The 22,176-nt window shown below is 25.0% G+C and overlaps 1 protein-coding gene across 1 annotated transcript; it reads left to right on the top strand.

The window, feature by feature from the left end:
- Positions 1–230: 230 nt before the first annotated feature.
- LOC135925875 (SRRM2 protein homolog rsr-2-like) lies at positions 231–19,034 on the top strand. The gene is made up of 8 exons (XM_065461430.1): positions 231–420; positions 463–591; positions 657–794; positions 838–1,020; positions 1,073–1,159; positions 14,686–14,838; positions 16,981–17,333; positions 18,323–19,034. Exons 1-8 carry the CDS (start codon positions 314–316, stop codon positions 18,697–18,699), a joined length of 1,527 nt encoding a protein of 508 aa, XP_065317502.1. The 5' UTR covers positions 231–313; the 3' UTR covers positions 18,700–19,034.
- The last annotated feature ends 3,142 nt before the right edge of the window (positions 19,035–22,176 follow it).

Genomic DNA, 22,176 nt, shown 5'->3' with positions numbered 1-22,176 from the left:
ATATAATTTGTTGAATGGCTAAAAACATTTGATTCTGCTTATTGAATATTGTGTTGTAAACAAGGCACAATATATAATTTTATAAAGAAGCTAGTCATATTTTTCTATAATATTATTAATATTTATACACATATAAAAATAAAAATTATATTTACTATATGAATCTGTTTCTATTATTATTAAATACGAGAAACATTATCCAATTTAAAAATTTATAGATAGGTCATGGTTTAGCACAAACCAAATAAAAGAATATAATCTATCCTAAATAAATTTTTAGAACCCATTTTCTAACTTATCATTTTGATTAAATATGTATAACGGTATTGGGTTAGCTACCGCAAGGGGAACGGGAACTAATGGCTATGTGCAAAAAAATTTGTCTTTTATCAAACGAGTTAGAGAAAAAATTGAATACAAGTAAATTAATATTAAATGTTTATAGAACTAATATTTAATTAGGCCGCTTGCTAAAGAAAACGTAGAAAATTTATTGCTTAAAAAGGCGAATCAAGAAATATTGCTTCATGATAACAAAAGAAAACTAGAAATTAGATGTGTCGAAATGAAAGAACTCATGGAAGATCAAGGGTAATAATGTGTGTCATAAATTATATTGATACTATTATAGAATTCATTTAATTTATATGTGATAGGTTTGATGAAGAAGAAATTGAAGAAAAAGTTTCTATGTTCAGGAAAATGTTGATGCAAACGTTAGATGAAGGCAATAAAAGTGGTGTTTATGCTAGTAAAGATGAGATTGTAGATGAAGATAATATGGGAAGGCCAATGTAAACTTAATAATATTTTAATTAAAATAATTATATTTTATAGTACTAAAAATAGCCATCAATTAATTAGAGCAAATGAACAAAAGAATAAACTATTAAAGCATGCATTTGGTATAAAGGATGATTATATTATTGGATCAGCATTTAATGTATTAAATATAAAGAAGGACGAAAAAGATAAAATAGCACATCTGGAGAAAATAAAATTGTCTACTGATACTGCAATGTAAAACTATAAATTATATAATTTTATTATAAATTTACATCTTATAAATTAGGGAATCACAACCTAATAAATCACCCCCACGTGCAATATCAGAGCCAAAAATTATCGCTCATATTAAAAATAACCAGAAACACAAAAAGTGAATGCATTTTAATATCTTAATAAATATATTATTATGGATTTAAAATATCATTAATTCCTATTTTCTTATAATTTTTTATTCTCTAAAATATTTTAATTTTATTAATCATGAAAAACAGTATTAAACCAGTTCCACCCCTAAATAGCGAGCTTCATAATAGTAATGTATCAAATGAATTAAAATTGAAAGAAAACTAAAATATAATATATAAATTATTTTATAAATTATTAAAATGCAAATCATCTTATAAATGATTAAATAAATCATTTTATTAAAATACTATTATTTATAATTATAATTTTACACATATAAGTTTTATATATTAATGGGAATGACTAAAATACACGTCCCCAAAAACTACGCGTCCCCGGTCAAAACGACTTATTTTTATTATTATTAATAGGAAATTTTATTAAGCTTTATAAGATGAGTTAGAAAATGTTTTTTTTTAATTTAAAAAAAATACGGTAACTATATAAAATTTATACAAATTTATTTTTTTAAAAAATAAACTACGCGTCTCCGGTCAAAATACAGTTTTTTTTTTAAAAATAAAAGCAGATTCATATTTAACTCATTAAAAGAATACAGAATATGTAAATATTATATTTTAAAGTATTTTATAACTTAGTGATTTTTTCAAAAAACACTTTTTTTTTCAAAAACACTATGCGTCCCCGGTCAAAAAACCGTTTTTTTTAAAAAATAAAAGCAGATTCATGTTTAGCTTTTCAAGGAGATTCAGAAAATGGTATTAATAAAAAAAATTTTTTTTTGGCTAAACTACGCGTCCCCGATCAAAATACAGTTTTTTTTAAAAAATCAAAACAGATTCATATTTAGCTCATTAAAAGATTACAGAATATGTAAATATTATATATTAAAGTATTTAATAACTTAGTGATATTTTGAAAAAACAGTTTTTTTCTAAAACATTTCGCGTCCCCGGTCAAAAAACCGTTTTTTTTAAAAAATAAAAGCAGATTCATGTTTAGCTTTTCAAGGAAATTCAGAAAATGGTATTAATAAAAAAAATTTAAAAAAAAAATTTCCAAAAAATTTTTTTTTGGCACTACGCGTCCCCAGGCAAAATACAGTTTTTTTAAAAAAATACAGATTCATATTTAGCTCATTAAAAGAATACAGAATATGTAAATATTATATTTTAAACTATTTTATAACTTAGTGATTTTTTGAAAAGACACTCTTTTTTTAAAAACACTACGCGTCCCCGGTCAAAAAACCGTTTTTTTTTAAAAAATCAAAACAGATTCATATTTAGCTCATTAAAAGAATACAGAATATGTAAATATTATATTTTTGATTTTTTGAAAAAACACTTTTTTTTTCAAACACTACGCGTCCCCGGTCAAAAAACCGTTTTTTTTTAAAAATAAAAGCAGATTCATGTTTAGCTTTTCAAGTAGATTCAGAAAATGGTATTAATAAAAAAATTTAAAAAAAAATTATTTTTCGAAAAAAAAATTATTTTGGCTAAACTACGCGCCCCCGGTCAAAATACAGTTTTTTAAAAAAAATAAAAGCAGATTCATATTAAGCTCATTAAAAGTATTCAGAATATGTAAATATTGTATTTAAAAATATTTTATAACTTAGTGGGCTTTTGAAAAATAACTTTTTTTCTTCATTTTTTGACTAAACTACGCGTCCCCGGTCAAAATACAGTTTTTTTAAAAAAATAAAAACAGATTCATATTAAGCTCATTAAAAGTATTCAGAATATGTAAATATTGTATTTAAAAATATTTTATAACTTAGTGATCTTTTGAAAAAACACTTTTTTTTTGGAAAACACTACGCGTCCCCGGTCAAAATACAGTTTTTTTTTTAAAATAAAAGCAGATTCATGTTAAGCTTTTCAAGGAGATTCAGAAAATGAATTTTGAAAAAAATTTCCCCAGCCCTACCAAAGATCATGATAATTTTGGTAGTTGAGAATTCAAATAAAATATTTTAAAAAGCCAATGTCTAACCCATATTTAAAATTAAAAAATTTTCAAGGATATCTATTTTAAATTTTACCCAAGTTGATTTCTATCACAAATGTAAATTATGATATTTCTAATACCCTTACATTGCAACATTTTTACCTCTTTTTCTCCTAAATATTAATATTTTTATGAAATATATTAATAAAGCATATTTAGTATCGTATACACCTAACTAATTAGTAATTACCCATCAACCCCGTCATTCTGATTAAATTAAATTAATTTTATAAAAAAAAAAATTTTAATATAAATATACAAATATATCAAAATATAATATTGAAGGGGGGGCTCAATGGTTAGAACGTTTGCCTTCCGAACGATAGGTTGCAAGTCCGAATCCAGTGTTGCCATAAAAAATTTAAAAAAATTTTTTTTAAGCGAGATAATAATAGCTTACGATTTATTTAACATTAAGATGATAGGAAAGTTGATAGAAAAAAAAATTTTAACATTAGAAGATAGGAAAGTGAAATTAACGTTAAGAAGATAGGTAAGTTGATAGAAAAAAAATTAACATTACCAAGATACGAAAACGTTCATTTCTTGATTACGGCTATTATATATATAGATAGATAGATATATATCATATATTGATGAATTAGAAAATATTATAATTATAATTTATTTTTCATTTATGTTAGTAATAAGTTTTTTAAAATAACTTTCTAATCTTACATTAATAGTTAAAATTTATTTAAAAATTTATCATTTTACATGTTTTGTGGGAGACTGGGGTTAGGACCCCGGGGCTTGGAAAACCACTTAATCTCATTTCAAAATTAAATATACCAGAAGGTTAATATTTTATCCTAATATAGTTTTTATTAGTTTACATCTATAGACAAAAAATCTTTTGAAATATTAAATTATTAAAAATTTTATTTAAGAAATAAAATTTTGATGAAGTTTTCAAAAATTTTTACATGATAGAATTTTAATTTTTATTATAATATATAATCATTTATATGTAAATTAAATTTTATAGCTAATTTTAAACACTCTTCTATAATTTGATATTATTTCAATCATAATTAGAGCTAGCGGCGCTTGCTAAACCATACAAGTCAATTAAAGCAGTTAATAATGAAAAAAATTTCAAAATCTTGTAAAGGCAATTCATGTCTGTTTTATAATTGGTATTTAGGATTTATGCTATCATAATCTCTCCTTAAGATCTTTATTTTTTATGTCCAAAATGTTTATTAAATTAACCAAAATTAAGTTTCAATTTTTATATATAATTAGCCTCAATTTATAAGTATATGATATATACTACAATACAACAAAATTATTCTATTTGTATCATTATTAATAAATAAAAATACATTTCAATTTATAATGGCCTTAAAAAACCAATGGTTTAGGAAGCCCCTTGAAGTGGTTTGCCTCACCCCGCTATTGGGGATTGTTAGACATAATTTTGACTTTTACAAAAAATAAAATTAAAAAAAAATAAATATATTCTTAAATTTTTTTATAAGGCACCTTTATAAAGTATTGTTTTCGGTATCTAATCATATTTTATTTTTTATATTATGTAAAAAAAACAGAAACTATAGCCAATTTTTTAAAAATAGGTTAGACTAACCGCAGTCTCTCCTACTATATTCACCAAATTTATAAAACAAATAATTTTATTAATCAGATAAATATACTATAAGAAATATACAATTTATTAAATATAATAAGATTACTAAAACATATTTTTTAATAAAATACCATTTATATTACATATTATTATATACAATCGTAATAGGTAAAAAAATGTAAATATTCGTTTGTTGTAAAATAATGTGAGTGTTTCAATCACGGTAGTCTTTATAGAATGTTGTTTCCGACGTATCACTATTTAGTTTTCCAATTTCAATCATTGACCAAACTATAATATGATGTTGTTTTCATCTTCGATATCTATTTATAGTTTATATAATAATATAATATATTTATTTTTATATGCCTTTTTACCTTCAATAATTATAGTCAAAAATTTCAAATTATAGGACTTTAATAATTGGTAATATTTAAACTTAAAAATAACTATTTATATTGTTATTACAAAAAAATAATTGGATGCATTGTTCTAACTGTACAAACTTTCTCTAATATTAGCTAAACAATATTACATTATTTATACTATATTAATGATTTGTCCCGCTATTGCTTTTGATCTTATATTTAATATATTTTATAGTTATAATATTATGGTTTTAGCCATAAAAATATGAAAATTATTAATTTTCATATTTTTATGTTTCCGCTCTTAGCCACGTGGAGGCAACCAGTTGAAAGAGCTTTTAGGTCTTAGTTTAAAAAAAATACCAAGACCATGGAAATATTTTAAACCTGAAATATAACCAAAATATAATATATTAAAAAATTTACATTAATTTAAAAAAAAAAAATATTAAACAAAAAATTTATTTGTCCTAGTCTAATAACTCATCTTCTATATGATGGTCATTAGACGTGACGTTTAAATCAAGCATATTAACCTCCGACGCCAAGTCAACCTGTTAACTTGGGCTCGGTGGTGTTGCCGATACGGGAATCGGCCCGGCTGGAATGAGCGCCCATACGTGAATCGGCAAGGCGGGAATCGGCACGGCTGGAATGGGCGCCGTTAGGGAGGGGGCAGAAGTGCGCCATGTCGTTTGTCTCCAAAAAGTCACGATTAGTTGGGCCCACTCGGGTGAGGTTTGTCTCCAAAACATCACGATAGGTTCGGCGCAGCTCTGGACAGTATCTTATATATTGATTTCCCTCACATCTTCAATAGCCCGAGGCTTCCCTGGCGCCTCCCGAGAAAGACTCTCTTTCTCCGTACCTGTAGGTACCATAGCCCCTTCTTGGGCTACGCGACCTACGAGACCGTCTGTCTCGAGTAGGTCTCGCTATATTAAGCATTTGCCAATATAGCCTGAAAGCTTCTAGTCTGGCCTCCTCCAGCCTATTGTCCGACTCCAATGATCCGTCAATCATCCCAAATAATTGTCAACACGGAATGTGGATGTCATATAAAAATAATAAAATAAAGGAAATATATACAAACTATTTAAAAATTAGCATCCATATGCTTTACTTTAATTTTTTTATACTGTGTCGGTTTTTTAGACCCTTTAGGTTTGGTTAATTTTAATTGACCGCAGGTCGATATAATATCATCATCATATATAATCCGTCCTTTCATCATTGCGATGAGACGATGAGACGATGACGACGTTCTTCGACACTTATTTTATCCCAATTTTTTCCCAAAATAAATTTCTTATAACTGTCAACAACAAAAAATTGGCTCAATCCAATTACTGCCCGTTCAAGTTCTTTTTCTTGAACCCTATTCTTATTGGCTATTTTTTCAATTAAAATGTGTAAAGCCGACGTCTTTCTATCTACTAAAGATTTTAACATACTATTAAACGATTCACAATCGTTATTCGACCATAAATTTATAATTATTTTTTTCTGTAATGGCTTATAAATATAAGCAAATTAATTATCCTGTAATTTTTAATTTAAATAATTCATAAATGAATTATATATTTTTTCGATGCAATATGATTTTAATTGCAACAATCTACGATTATACATCTCATCATTTATCGAAAATACTAGTCCCTCTTTGCCAAATATATCACGTAAAATTTTTTTGCGATGATTTACATCGACTCCCTGTTTGTCTCTTAAATATCTTATGATATTTCTTCTCACGTGCACGTAACATAATAAATGGTCCGATGTTTCAAAATTATTTCTAATTGCAGCTATCATGGCGAATTCCTCATCGCTACCAAATATTAGATTATCAACATTGATATCATGTTTGGTAAAGAGGTGCCGTAAATGCGAAAAGAAATAATTAAATGTCTCGAAATTAGATTTACCATGCAAAAATATAGGGCCCATATATATAGGATGGTTTCCGCCTTGTTTTCTACAAACTGCTCTATGTTTGTATATTGTTGCCGTAACAAATAACTCTGATAAATTGTAAGTTTTATCTACACCTAATATACATGGTTTATTTCGATGACACATATATTTCATATTTTGTATCATAAATGGTGTGTATAATATAATTGAAATAACTTCCTGCGAAGTTATATTTATATTTTTCACCATCGGATATTTATTCATATCCTTAAGAATTAATAAAACTTGATCGGAAAAATTCGCTGTATATCCTTTTTGATTTTTACATTTAATATTATACTTAATATTCCGAATTTGTTTTATATCTCTAGCAGACTCATTAATGTCTTCATTAAAAATCGAATCTTTATAAATGTCTTGAACACCTTTATCCGCAATTTTCTCTTTTATAGAGTTAAGGACATTTGTCGGTGTTTTAGTATACACCTCATCATAATTTTTAACATTACCGTGACGAATATTTCCGGGATAAACCCCAAAATATTCAACTATAAATATATCCTCTAATTTAATATTTACATTTGGCGACATACCTATCAGGTAGGATATTCTTCTAGCATAATTAGTATCTCGTTTTAAACTAGTATAATATCTATATAATATAATCACATTAGCTGATGATAAATCGATATCTATACTCAATTTTTTTATAACTATTATAACTTTTATACAACTTATTTTCCATGAGGAGATACGGTCCTTTTATCGTATCTTCTATTACAAAATATCGCTTGGTAGAGGACGTTTTCTTTCCAGTCCAAGCGCCGCAATCATCGTCATATGATGTTTGCATTGTTTTTTTCTTAGTTTTCCTAACCGTAAAACATTATTTTTTATACCACGAGGTATACATTGCACTATATTTGAAAGGTTTATTAACATCTCTATTAAGGTAAGGCTGTCAAAATTTTTAAAATGTAAACCTACCAATTTTTCGTCTAATATTATATTTTCAGGAATATTAACGTCTAAATTATTTATCATCTATTCGTTTATTATTCGATATATATTCTGAGATTTTCAGCTTAATATCATCATCTCCATTAAAAACGTCGTTTATATCATTATCTGATGAAATATCTATATCTTTTTCTTCATCCTTAACTAGATTAAACTCGTTTATATCATTATCTGATGAAATATCTAATCTTTTTCTTCATCCTTAACTAGATTAAACTCGTTTATATCATTATGATGAAATATCTATATCTTTTTGCTTATCCTTAACTAGATTAAACTCGTTTATATCATTATTTGATGTAATTATATCATCTTTATTAAACAATACCGCGAAATGATATTTGTTTTTTTAGTATATTCATATGATGTCCAAAGAATAGCTATATCGTTGTCTCTAGATATCTAGATATAACAACTTTGTAAATTAATATCTTACTTATCTTTTTGCTAAAAATCCTGAGGCATTAAGCATTATTCACACAAAAAATTATAGCTTACAAGTTTTATTTTAATAGAAATATAAAGGCAATGAATTTTATTAGACAGATGAGTATTCTCTGGCCATATATTGATTGGCCTTCTATGCACACAGTCACACCATTTGTTGAAATTTCAAATTATGAATAATCTTATAATAAGGATAAAATATTAACCTTCTGGTATATTTAATTTTGAAATGAGATTAAGTGTTTTGCCAAGCCCCGGGGTCCTAACCCCAGTCTCCCATATACAAAACATAAAATGAAAATTTTTAAATAAATTTTAACTATTAATGTAAGATTAGAAAGTTATTTTAATGAAAAATAAATTATAATTATAATATTTTCTAATTCATCATGATATATATCTATCTTCGAACTCGCAACCTATCGTTCGGAAGGCAAACGTTCTAACCATTGAGCCCCCCCTTCAATATTATATTTTGATATATTTGTATATATATATTAAAAAAATTTTTTTTATAAAATTAATTTAATTTAATCAGAATGACGGGGTTGATGGGTAATTATTAATTAGTTAGGTTTATACGATTAATATATTTCATAAAAATATTAATATTTAGGAGAAAAAGAGGTAAAAATGTTGCAATGTAAGGGTATTAGAAATATTATAATTTACATTGTGATAGAAATCAACTTGGCTAAAATTTAACTTGAAAATTTTTTAATTTTAAATATGGGCTAGACATTGGCTTTTTTAAATATTTTATTTGAATTCTCAACTACCAAAATTATCATGATCTTTGGTAGGGCTGGGGAAATTTTTTTCAAAATTATTTATATTAATACCATTTTCTGAATCTCCTTGAAAAGCTTAACATGAATCTGCTTTTATTTTAAAAAAATTTTGACCGGGGACGCGTAGTGTTTTCCAAAAAAAAGTGTTTTTTCAAAAGCCCACTAAGTTATAAAATATTTTTAAATACAATATTTACATATTCTGAATACTTTTAATGAGCCTAATATGAATCTGCTTTTATTTTTTTAAAAAAACTGTATTTTGATTTGACCGGGGACGCGTAGTGTTTTTGAAAAAAAAAAGTGTTTTTTCAAAAAATCACTAAGTTATAAAATATTTTTAAATACAATATTTACATATTCTGAATACTTTTAATGAGCTTAATATGAATCTGTTTTTATTTTTATAAAAAAACTGTATTTTGACCGGGGACGCGTAGTTTAGTCAAAAAATGAAGAAAAAATGTTATTTTTCAAAAGCCCACTAAGTTATAAAATATTTTTAAATACAATATTTACATATTCTGAATAATTTTAATGAGCCTAATATGAATCTGCGACCGGGGACGCGTAGTGTTTTTGAAAAAAAAAGTGTTTTATCAAAAAATCACTAAGTTATTAAATACTTTAATATATAATATTTACATATTCTGTATATGAGCTAAATATGAATCTATTTTGATTTTTTAAAAAAAACTGTATTTTGACCAGGGACGCGTAGTTTAGCCAAAAAAAATTTTTTTAAAATTTATTTTTATTAATACCATTTTCTGAATCTCCTTGAAAAGCTAAACATGAATCTGCTTTTATTTTAAAAAAAAACGGTTTTTTGACCGGGGACGCGTAATGTTTTTGAAAAAAAAGTGTTTTTTTAAAAAATCACTAAGTTATAAAATAGTTTAAAATATAATATTTACATATTCTGTATTCTTTTAATGAGTTAAATATGAATCTGTTTTTATTTTTTAAAAAAAACTGTATTTTGACCGGGGACGCGTAGTTTATTTTTTAAAAAAACAAATTTTTATAAATTTTATTTAGTTACCGTATTTTTTTTAAATTAAAAAAAACATTTTCTAACTCATATTATAAAGCTTAATAAGATTTCCTATTAATAATAATAAAAATAAGTCGTTTTGACCGGGGACGCGTAGTTTTCGGGGACGCGTATTTTAGTCATTCCCTAGACATAATTTTTATTTGAATATTATAGTATTTTATAAATTTTAATATATAAATTGTTTAAAATTATAAATATACACATATATCTTTTATAAATTATAACTTACTGATAACAAAAATAATTAATATCTAAAATGGTTTATTACTTTTATTTCAAGTTGTATATTAGATAATTTTTAGGTTATCTGTGACAGTTGAAATTATATCAAATATATGGCAGCCATTTTTGTGAATTTTTTTCTGGACATTATTGTGAATATTCACATTTTTTGCTATATTGATACTCGCTATTTGGGTCTCTTTCCATTAAACCAGAGATGGACTGATATTACTTTTTTTGCCAATACCATTACAACTGATGCATTTTTTTTAAAAAATGGAGAAAGTAAGTAGGGCTATGCTAATATTAAAATGATATAGTTATAAATTTGTATATCTCAGAATTGCCACAATTTAGGCATTAAAATTTTAATGGATAACCTTATTGGTATGTTAATAAAACTTTAAAACAATTTATCAAACAATATTTTATGAAGAATCAGCATCGGCATATGAAATGAGCCTATACCTACAAAAATATGAATATTCGATTCGAAATGGAATTATTTGTATTCGTTTAAATCGAATAATTTATTATTCGTATTCGTATGAATAATAAAATGATTATTCAATTCATCGAATATTCGATTCGATTCTAAAATTTTATTTACCATGAATTAAAAAAGATCTATTATAAAATTTATTTTGTAAAATTTAACTTAGGATAAAGACAAACAAATTTTATTAGTGAGACAAAATAGAAGCATACATATATAATAAATTTATATACAATGTGGAAAAATCAATATAATATTCATATCTATAATGTAGAAGATAAATCTGACAACAGCCAATTTTTCAAACATAAAGTTTTTCGGATTGTTTCCTCCTTTAACGACATTCTGTATTTTGTAACATGAGCTCCAACAGAAAAGAGTCGCTCACATGGAGTTGAAGATCCCTGTATCGACAATATGTCCCTCACCATTTTAGATAACACGGGAAAACGGTCTCCATGTAGTTTACACCATTCTAGTGGGTTTTTATTTGACGTTATTCTCACTTCTTTCAAATATGTGTCAATTTCAGAAATTGGCATAACATTCTGTTTAAAAATGACATCCATATTTGATTGTATTAAAGGTTTACTTTTTGATACATCATATTTAATTTTATATACATCAAACATTTTCTCAAAATTATTAAATATAGTTGTAACGTTTATAATATAAGATATAGGTAGGCACTCAAAAAATTCCAGTTTAAGTCTTGGATCTAATATTGCAGATATAATTGTTTGGAAATCTGTTAAATTATAATATGATACTATTTTTTGTTGCGCATTAATTGCATTTATAAGCGTATTATCAAAGAGACTTAGGTGCTCAATTAATGATATATAAAAGGGGATGACCAGATTAAGTGTAGGATATGTTTATCCTGATATGGCACCAGTAAAATCATAAAATGTATTCTTTCTAAGGCGGTCCATTCATCTTATATTAAAAAATAAAAATTAGATTTAAATATAAATAAATACTTCACTAAGTTGTTTCTCTTGAATAATAGATATATCATAGATCTATAGCTTTTCTCATTTGTATTGCTCGTTCTATCATAGAATATGAGCTGTTCCATCTGATAGGTATATCTAATTTTAACTTCAAATATGTAATAGATGGAATTTGTGAATTACAAAATCGAATGCTTTTTATAGTGCCTCTTAATTTTATTAATTGCTCATCAATTTGTTTTATTATTTCTTGAACAACAAGATTTAAAACATGTGCAATACAGCGAATATGTGCAATTTTTGATCTTGGATTTTTAATTTTAAGGGTATTTATAAAGGTAGTGTTTGATGCGGCATTGTTGCATGTAATAGCCGTTGTGTTTATATGCTATAATTGTTAATGATTCTATAAAATGTCTTATATATGTTTTCCCCAGACTGGGAATTTGTAAAAGGAACAATGTCTAATAATATAGATTTTAGTACCCATTCATCATCAATGTAATGGCAGGTTAATCCCAAGAATGGGACATTTGTTGGACTTGACCAAATATCTATTGTAAAATTTATTTGTGTATTAGATTTGTTTATTATCAATTTAATTTTTTGGAATTCATTGTCAAAAGATTCATTAATGTATTGTTTTAATGTAGGAATTGAACATATTTTAATGCTAGGATTTAATGCTTTTAGATTTGATCAAAAATTTTAATAAATGGTGTTTGATATCATTATTGTTGTGCATATGATTTTTATTTATATCATTATCAAAATATGATTCAATAAATTTATTATTATAAGTTTTTTGATGGAATCGTTTGTAATGATTAATCAAAGCTGAAGTAGTTTTTTTTTACACTTAATTTCAACCTGACAAATCTTATATCTTGCAGTTTCTGTTGATGCTTGGTAAATATAATGTTTCCAAATATCTGCATTTTTTGGTCCTCCCGAGCCTGACTAGAATTTGGGGTGAATGATGAAGATTGGCTTTGTTCTCCAATGCTTTCTGATTCAGAATAATAGATTGAATATCTATTTAATAAATTAAATATTATTATAATATTTATAGCATAGCCAGCCAACCCAATATGGCAATCAATAACTTAGTCAGTAATATATATATGTCAAAATCATCAGATCCTATAATCATCATATCAGAATTTTCTTATAAAATATTTTTTACAAACTGCTCATACAATTGATAAATTATCCAAAAATGTAGATGAGATGATAGCTTATATAAAATTTATCACAAAATTATAATATATATTTTAGTGAATTTGGATATAAATGAAAAATAAAGTTTAAAAATACTATTACATGTACTTATATTAAATTTTATATAGATTTACTTATAAAATATTTTTTACAAAAATGATTTGGATTTATAGGTTTTAATTCCAAACACTGTTCATAAAATTTAATTATATTGGGAAAAGAATCAAGAATATAATTTTATAAAGATAATATAAATTTTTGTGAATTTTGATTCATAGTAGAATAATGAAAGTTTAGAATATTTGATTTGGGCAATAAGAAATTCCTACTGAGATTCAATGATGATCTTTAATCCCAAACACTACTTTGTTGTTATTAACATAAACTAAAATAATATATAAGTCAAAGTAATATTCTTTTTAATGTAGGGAAATAATAAATTGTCAAAAAGCTATGTAACTTAAATAAGTACGAAAAACTCACATTAGCAATATTTTACAAATAAAGTGGTAAAAACTTTAGGCAAAAAGTCAAATTTATGATTTCTCCATCATCAAATGAAAGAGAAATATCAGGTTTGCCCGTTATTCTTGATGTGATGGGATTAACAGTTTATTATAATTGTATATGTTATGTGTTATATAAATTACCTTCTTCGTCCATCTCTATCATAAAAGAAATTTCTAAAGTATGGTCTATTATGAGATAAATTAAAATGGAGTTTCAAAATTTGGCGCAATTTTCATTATTCCACTAAAAGATTTTATTAAATTGAAATAATTCCTAATAATAATATATTATTTATATATGATTTTTTTGCAATATATATTAATACTATAAATTATTTTAGTCGAATAATTCGATCGAATAATAGATAAAAAATTATTCGACGAATAATATATTTTCCTTATTCGATTCGAATATCGAATAACAAATAATTCGTTTTAGGTATAAATGAGCCTATGATTATAGCAATCTTTTGCTGATCCAAATTAAAGCAATTATGTATATTTCAAGATATTTATGCTTATAAAATTAATTGCCAATCTGGTGCAAATATTAGTTACACAAATTTATAACCAAGACATTTCAATATTGACAAAATTAGCACAGCTCTAATTATAACATTTTTATTCATCATTTTCACAACAATATATTTTATCAAGAAAAATGCCCTTCAATTTTAATGAGTATTTAACATAATTTTAAAAGTGAGAAGAAATAGGAAGGATTTAATACTTTATTATTATTATTGGTTTATATGTTAAGTTTAATAATGGAGCCAAATATTTTGAGTTTCATTCTTTTTAAAAATGGTCATCCGAAAATTGAGTTATTTTAGTTGATATGACATTAATTAGATAAGTTATATATTGTAAACTTATTTTGTATTTAATATAGTTATCATAATTTTTTCCTCATTTATAGTAAAGAAATCCTATCCATACCCCAAGCAATCTCCTCATCAAACTCTGAATCTAGCGATTCAAGCTTATCCACAGCATCCCTTTCCTCGAAGGAATTGAAGAAACGTAAACATAAACACAAAAAACATTCCAAACATCACAAATCAGAAATTGAGTGAGAATATTAAATTAAATAATAGATACAATTTTTTGCCATTAGGAAAAAAAGAATGAAATATATTACTTTTTTTGCTTCCAATCATGAATATTTTTTTTATATCCCATACTTTTATAATCCCAAAATCTTAAATAATAGTATGATTAGTGGGCTGTAAATTATTAGTTTATTTAATCTCAGTTTCAAATGTGCTTTTATTAGCCTTCTGAATTGAATCCTGTGCTGTCTACAAATTCCACTTTTTGTTGGATACATTTAAAATTCTTAATTTAAATATAATTATTCAAATAGTTCAGTTTTTTTAAAAAAATTTCATTAGCGAACAAACTAAATTAATAATCTTGTAATGCATATTATTATATTTATCAAAATAATGAAAATTGCTAAATTGTTAGCATTTTATATTAGTTGTTATTTTAATAAATCACAATATCCAGTATTATAAATCTTTATGTTGATAAGTTTATTATGTAATAAAAGAAGATATTTTGGACTTTATTTTAAAATCATACATATATTAGGTTATTTTTTAAATTTATCTAACTAGTTAGATTAGAATTGATAAAAATTATCTTCATCCTTAATACTTTTGCTTAGCTTTTTTATGTATTGCTATGCTATTTAAATTATAATTATTAATGCTGTCTCGATATATTTTTATATTTGACATAATTGTGATTTGTTTATTTATTATCTTGTGAATAAGTAAATATCGAAGTTAACCTAAAATAAAAGAGAGAAGCTCTAGACAAGCTCTTATTGAATTGTAATATCTTTTGGCTCTAAATCAATACCATTTGCTTTATCTGACATTGGATCTTTAATTTTATATAATTATATTTGATTAGCCCAATATTAGGTATTTAGATTTGTATTTCAATTCAATATTAAGTTTGCCCTGAATAATCATTAACACAAATCACTTGTTGTTTCCTTCCAATTCTGTTTTGACACAGTAGTATTGTTAAATCACCCAATTGCAATACAGCTTAGCTAAGTTTCATCCTAAAAAATGTCTTAATCTCAAGTTGATGCTCAACTAAAAGTCAATTTTTTTTGGCTGTTGGCCAAAGTTTGTTGATTTATCAACATTATATCAAAGCTCGAATTAATCTTAACATGTGGCTTATGAAAATAGTCCTTTTAGTTTCTAGGATCACGCTTTTCTTGACTGTTTTAAAAAGCAATTATGAAGGTTGTTTGCAGAAGGGTGGCCACTTAAAAAATCCTTAAAATAGCAGGAGTTAAGCGAAATTAAAATTTAAAACCAGAAGAAGTGGGGACTAATTAAAATAATAATTAACAGTTTTCTTTAAGATAGGTATATTCAAAAACGAATGTGAATCAAATAATTATTAATATTCCTAATCGAATATCTTACTATACTATTTCATATTCATATGAAAAATAAAATTTACTCTTATTCGATTGGTAAAATTACAAATAAACTATTCGATTTGTATTCTTTCAAGCCTGTAATACAGATGATTTATTTTTTTTTGGAGTATTAAAAGTTTAATATATTTTAAAGTCGAATTTAAATATAAATTGTTTAAAATCATATGAATACATCTCCATCTTTTTTTCATATCAAGTAACAATATTATAATAGATATTTTTAATTAAACATTTTCATTTTTTTTTCAATTTAAAAATATTAGTTTTTAAAATTGAAAAACTTAGAGAAGAATTAATTTCAGAAATCAATGAAAAGTATAAAAAATATTTATTTTAAAAGATTTTATTGTTGATAGTTTTGAACAGGTGATTTTTAAAAGGCTAATTAAGGTAAGAGGGATTAAGATATTACTAAAAAAAATTAACTTAAATTCTGCCTAATTCCTATATCCTCGTTACTCCTCACTTAGGCTATAAAAATATATAAATTTTTATTAGCATCACATTATTTAAATATTTTAAAAAGTTGTAACAGCTTATCGTTAAGCCCTCACGTCACGGGTTATTATGAAATATGTTATTTATTTTCCATTTTAGAATTAATTTTAACAATTAACTTAATTATAATTTTAAAAATATATATATCTTGCCAAAGAAGCGATAAAAGGTAGCCATAAAATATTTATAAAAAGATAACTAGAAGTCATCTTGTTATATTTTTAATATTTTTTTCTTAAAAAGGGACCAAACAAAAATAAATTCCCGTCAACTCAAACAAGTTGAAAAATCGAAGGATCAGGACAAGAAGAAACACGAAGCCCGAGCTGAAGATTTTTTCGGTGTTCCGCCTGAAACGAATACAAAAAATCGTAGAGATGAAAAATACGAGAAAAGTAATATCGAGGACACACATTATTTGGATAATAAAAAGGTAAGAAGTGAGATTAGAAAAATACCAAACGCATCGGGATTACAAGATCATGATATTTTTGGGCATAAAAATGACGCAACTGGGGATGGAGACGCGAATAGACCCAGCCTTAACACTCGTAGAAAAGACGTTAACTCTAGAGATGAAAGGATGAATGAATCAAGTAATTTGTCTGCTTAAATACATACTAGTGCTCAAAAAACATTCTAAGATCTTAAATTTAATGTTCAACTGGCGAATATAATTTTTTAAACTTCTATTTAATAATTTGTGAAATATTATTTGAATTAGAGATCTGCAAAGTTAGGCCCAGCCCGAATGGGCTTCGGGCCGGGTCGGGTCGGACCTTGGAAATTTTATTAAATATATCTAAATTTATCAATTTTATATTGAATTTTTTATGTAAAATAAAAATTTTTGATTTAATTTATTGAAACTAAACTCTATATAACATATGTCTTTTATTTTAAGTAATTATAAAAATAAATTTCTATATTTAAATAAATTCGGGCCTGGCCGGGCCGGTAAATTTATTAATAAATTTCGGGTTCGGGTCGGGCCGGCAAAACTTTTTAAAATAATTTCGAACCAAGCCGGTAAAACTTTTTAAAAAAAATTTCGGGCCGAGCTGGGATTAAAAAATTAGGCCCGATGCAGATCACTAATTTGAATATCAATTATGGTAAATTAAAATAAAGTTAAAAGGTATATTGAATTAAATGATCATATTATCGTATCGATCTAAAACTATTTGTCCGTTATTTTTAAATTCCGACCGATCAGTCACCTGCCATTATTTATATTGTGATATTGTATCATAATATTATATGCTAATGAATTTTGATAAAAATGATAGGCTCGAATTATTATAGATATGAATCGAAACCAATTTTTCTATTGATACTGGACCAATTATCATAAATATTTATTTACTCTTTATATGTAAAGTGTCCTCACATGTTTTTCTTAAATTTTTTCATCATATCCATAGAATATATTGGCAATTTTCTAAAAATTATGATATGCAAATATTGCTTATATTTAAATTTCGATGAAGGAATAAAACTTTATCTTTTTCTGCTCATATCTGACATTTTGAATTTAATTTATATAATTATTATAATGTGATTTTTTTTCAATTTAAAAATATAGAATTACCAATTAAATATAGAGATGAAAAGAAATATTGTAGCGATTCATCTAACAATGATACTAATAATAACCGACGAAATGAAAGTCGATTATTCGTCTCAAAATACGACGGAAAACAATGCGAAAAACGTCTGAATCATAGTAAAACTGTTCGAAAACACGAAAGGTCTCATTCTAATTCCAAACATCGATCAAATAGGGGTGGAAAATCGAATAACTCATCGAGTGACAGCTCTTCAGGTGATGATAATGTCAAAAACGAAAAAATGAATAGATCGAGAAACCAAATAATCAAACACGATAAAAAAGGGGATGGTAAAAAACGTACAAATAATAAGACCAAACGAAGGGAATCATCATCTGATAGTAGTTCTTAATAAAACCATCTTTAAAGTGGATGGAAACTGAACTAGACATAAAAATCAAACCGCTGCAGATTAAAAGATTAGTGAATAAAAATAATTAATTATTTATTGACTATGAATATATTTAATTATAATATTATAACTTAAATAATGTAAAGTTATTCCAAAAATGTAAATATAAATTACATTATATTTAACGAATCAAATTTATAACATGATTACTCATTTTAAGATTTATATTAGTCATAAACCAATAAAGAAAAATAAAAAGATATCTAGATGCCTCTTAAAAACTCCTTGGAACATGGTGATATTGTAATATTTTAAAAAATAATTTTACCTATTTTAAGAAACGTCGAATTATAATTAGATTTATATTATTTTTTAATTTTGTTTTTTGAGACTTTAATGTTAGATAATCTCAAAACTGTATAACATATTTTAGAAATTTTTTGAAATTACGCTTATTACCTGAAAAGTTTAACATAATTGAAAAAACACACTAAACTTATTTATATTATTTGATATTATTTATGAAAATGTATTATATTAAGTTATATAGTTTTACCTTATACTAATATAATAGTATATTGATAATCCAATTAAAATTTCCTTGGCGAAAATAATCATGGAAAAAAGGCCAAGATTCTAACGAAGCGAAGAATTTAATATGAAAAAATCATCTCAAAAATACCAATCTATATAAAATATCTCTGAAAATCTAAGTAAAGGAACAATAAATTTTCCTTTCTTCTAAAATTAAATAAATACTAGGTTCATTTTTTTCTCCATTGCAAGAATTGTAAATAAATTTACATTTTTAATAGTAAACATAACAGGAATGAATTATAAATATTTGAAGATTATACGAATTATAAAATTTGGTTAAGTGAGATGTGCCGATCTCTAATTGACATGACATCTCGGTTAACCTTGCAGTAATTAGCATATAACCTAAAATTAATGGTATAATATAAGATTTTTTCTTCTAATAAATATTATATCATATTTATCTTAGTCTTTTAACATATTAGGTTTATAAAAAAGCTTTAATTTAGATTTTTATACATTGTAGATGTGAGTACTGCAGATATTATAATTGGGATAATTAATATAAATAAAAAAATGGGGACTGGGCAAGATGAGAAGGTAATATACATTCCCAGGAAAATAGTTACAGAAAAAAAATTAACTTAAAAATAATTTCCCCTTATTTTTGATCCTATAAAATATTAAAATATTTTTAGAAAATTAACAAAATAGAAAGAAAAAAATCCCCAAATTAATATTAAAAATTTTTGAGGTTATATTTTTCCAAATAAAATTGTCAAACAAAATTATGAATAATAACTTGTGATTAATATTTAACCTAACCAAATTTTTATTAATTAACCCTAACCAATATAATGTATGATGTTATGGCCTTATCCCCCAGGTTTGGTAAAATTTAAAAAATCAATGTTTATAAAATAAACCAATTGGATACCTAGTTTCTGTGATATTAAGCAAAATATTATTAAGCTAAGTAATAATAAGGGCAGATTTTTTATTTTGGCTCGGATTTATACATTCATACCATTTTTGACCCGGATTAGCACTAATTTAATTAAATTCAAATTGCTTATAAGATTTCAGGTTTTAAATAATAAAACGAAGGTTAAATAAATCTAGTTTACTTTTACACATTTTCATCAACTTATATATTTATTGGAAATCATATTTTTATATAAATAAATATTTATTTTTATACAAATTATTAATCATTTCCATGAAGTTTTTAGAGATATATTAAAAATGAGGCTTCACACAATTGCCTTCAAAAATAGTTGGCCAATTTTTCAATTGGTATCATTTTGTTATGCAATATGTGAAGTCTTTTTCTGATAGAATATAAAATAATAATGTATTCTATGTCATAAATTTGATATTTGTCATTAATTGGCATAATAGCATGACTTTTACTAACCCTTAAATAAGGCCATTTTGTGTTTATGCTAATGATGGGCTATTAAAAGATATAATTATATATATAAATTCTGTGGCGAAATAGGAAATTTGCAATTAAACCTAGGCTCCTCTATTTGATAAAAATTATTTTATTCAAGTATTTAATGTTATTTCTTTCTAATCAACATAAAATTGCTAAATTATATTTTTTACTGCCCAATTTAAATAAATACAGCCAAAAGTAATGAAAAAAACTGACCATTTTAATCAAACTTAATTTTCATCTATTTTATAAAAATATAACAGGTTTTCTTTTTCTTTCCAAGATGTCACATATCTATACTTTTTATCTGTCGAAAATTATAAAGTTTCATAGCTATCAACCGATTTATCATTCTCATATTTTAAGATTTATATCGCTTAGAATTAAAACAGAAATAATGCTCAAAAAAATCCTCAAACATCAAGAATAACTCAACGTTCAGAAAATACTGAATATAATTTTTTAGAAATATTTTCCTTATTTTAACGGCGGTTATTTTTGATAATTTAAAATAAAATTACTCAAGGAATTTTTTTCCGGGATTTTATTTTCACCTATATTTTATTTAAAATCTAAAAATTGGGTAATTAATTTCCGGGGAAATTTTTCAAGGGAAAAATTTTCTCCGGGATTATTTTTTCCGGGTATTTATTTTCCTAGGATTTTTTTCCCGGGGAATAATTTTTCGAGGAATTATCTCACAGGGGATATTTTTTATTGGGATATTTTTCTGTGGAATTATTTTCCAGGGGATTTTTTTTCCGGTTTTATTCAGGGAATTATTTCCCGCTTACCAGATAAAAGATTCATCAGATTGTGAAAACCTGAGCATAAATATTCGCAATATTTTTTGTGGTAAACTCCAAAAAAATTGAATAGAAATTATTAATTTACAGTGTCTTGCCTTTCTACTGAAAGTATTGTCGTTTGCATTTTAAAGTAACTAAATGAGTTAAATATTAATTCAACGAATATAAGGGCCAAGAATATGATGGTGCAAACGTCATATCTGACCAAAATGTAGGAGTGCAAACCCAATTTCAGAAAAAAGTCCCTTTTATACATTGCTACAAAGTTGCATCTTGTGGTTCAAAATTGGTAAAATAATGTTATTATTTATAATTTTTTAATTTATCTAATTTATTGCATAATTTTTTTAGGAGTTTTAACGTATGCTTTAAATATATAGGTCATACTGTTAAGAGAGATTTAGACCAGAGGTGGAACGGTCTTTTAGAAACATCTCACAATGTTTACAAAATATATTTTTACCCATTTGTCTAAAGTTTAAAAATGACGATTATAAAAATTGTCACTTTCCTAAGGTACATCTTCAATGAAATTATAATTTAACATTTTTAAAAAATATATTTTCACCCATTTGCCTTAAAAAAATTCATAAAAGTTCAAAAATGACGATTATGACAATTGTCACTTTCCTATGGTACATCTTCACTGAAATTAAAATTTAACATGTTTACAAAATAAATTTTTACCCA

The sequence above is a fragment of the Gordionus sp. m RMFG-2023 genome, chromosome 3 (assembly GCF_954871325.1).
Source record: "Gordionus sp. m RMFG-2023 chromosome 3, tfGorSpeb1-WG-v2, whole genome shotgun sequence".
In the NCBI taxonomy this organism is placed as follows: domain Eukaryota; kingdom Metazoa; phylum Nematomorpha; class Gordioida; order Chordodea; family Parachordodidae; genus Gordionus; species Gordionus sp. m RMFG-2023.
Note: the sequence above shows the minus strand (reverse complement) of the source record. Positions and strands in the feature narration are given on the sequence as shown.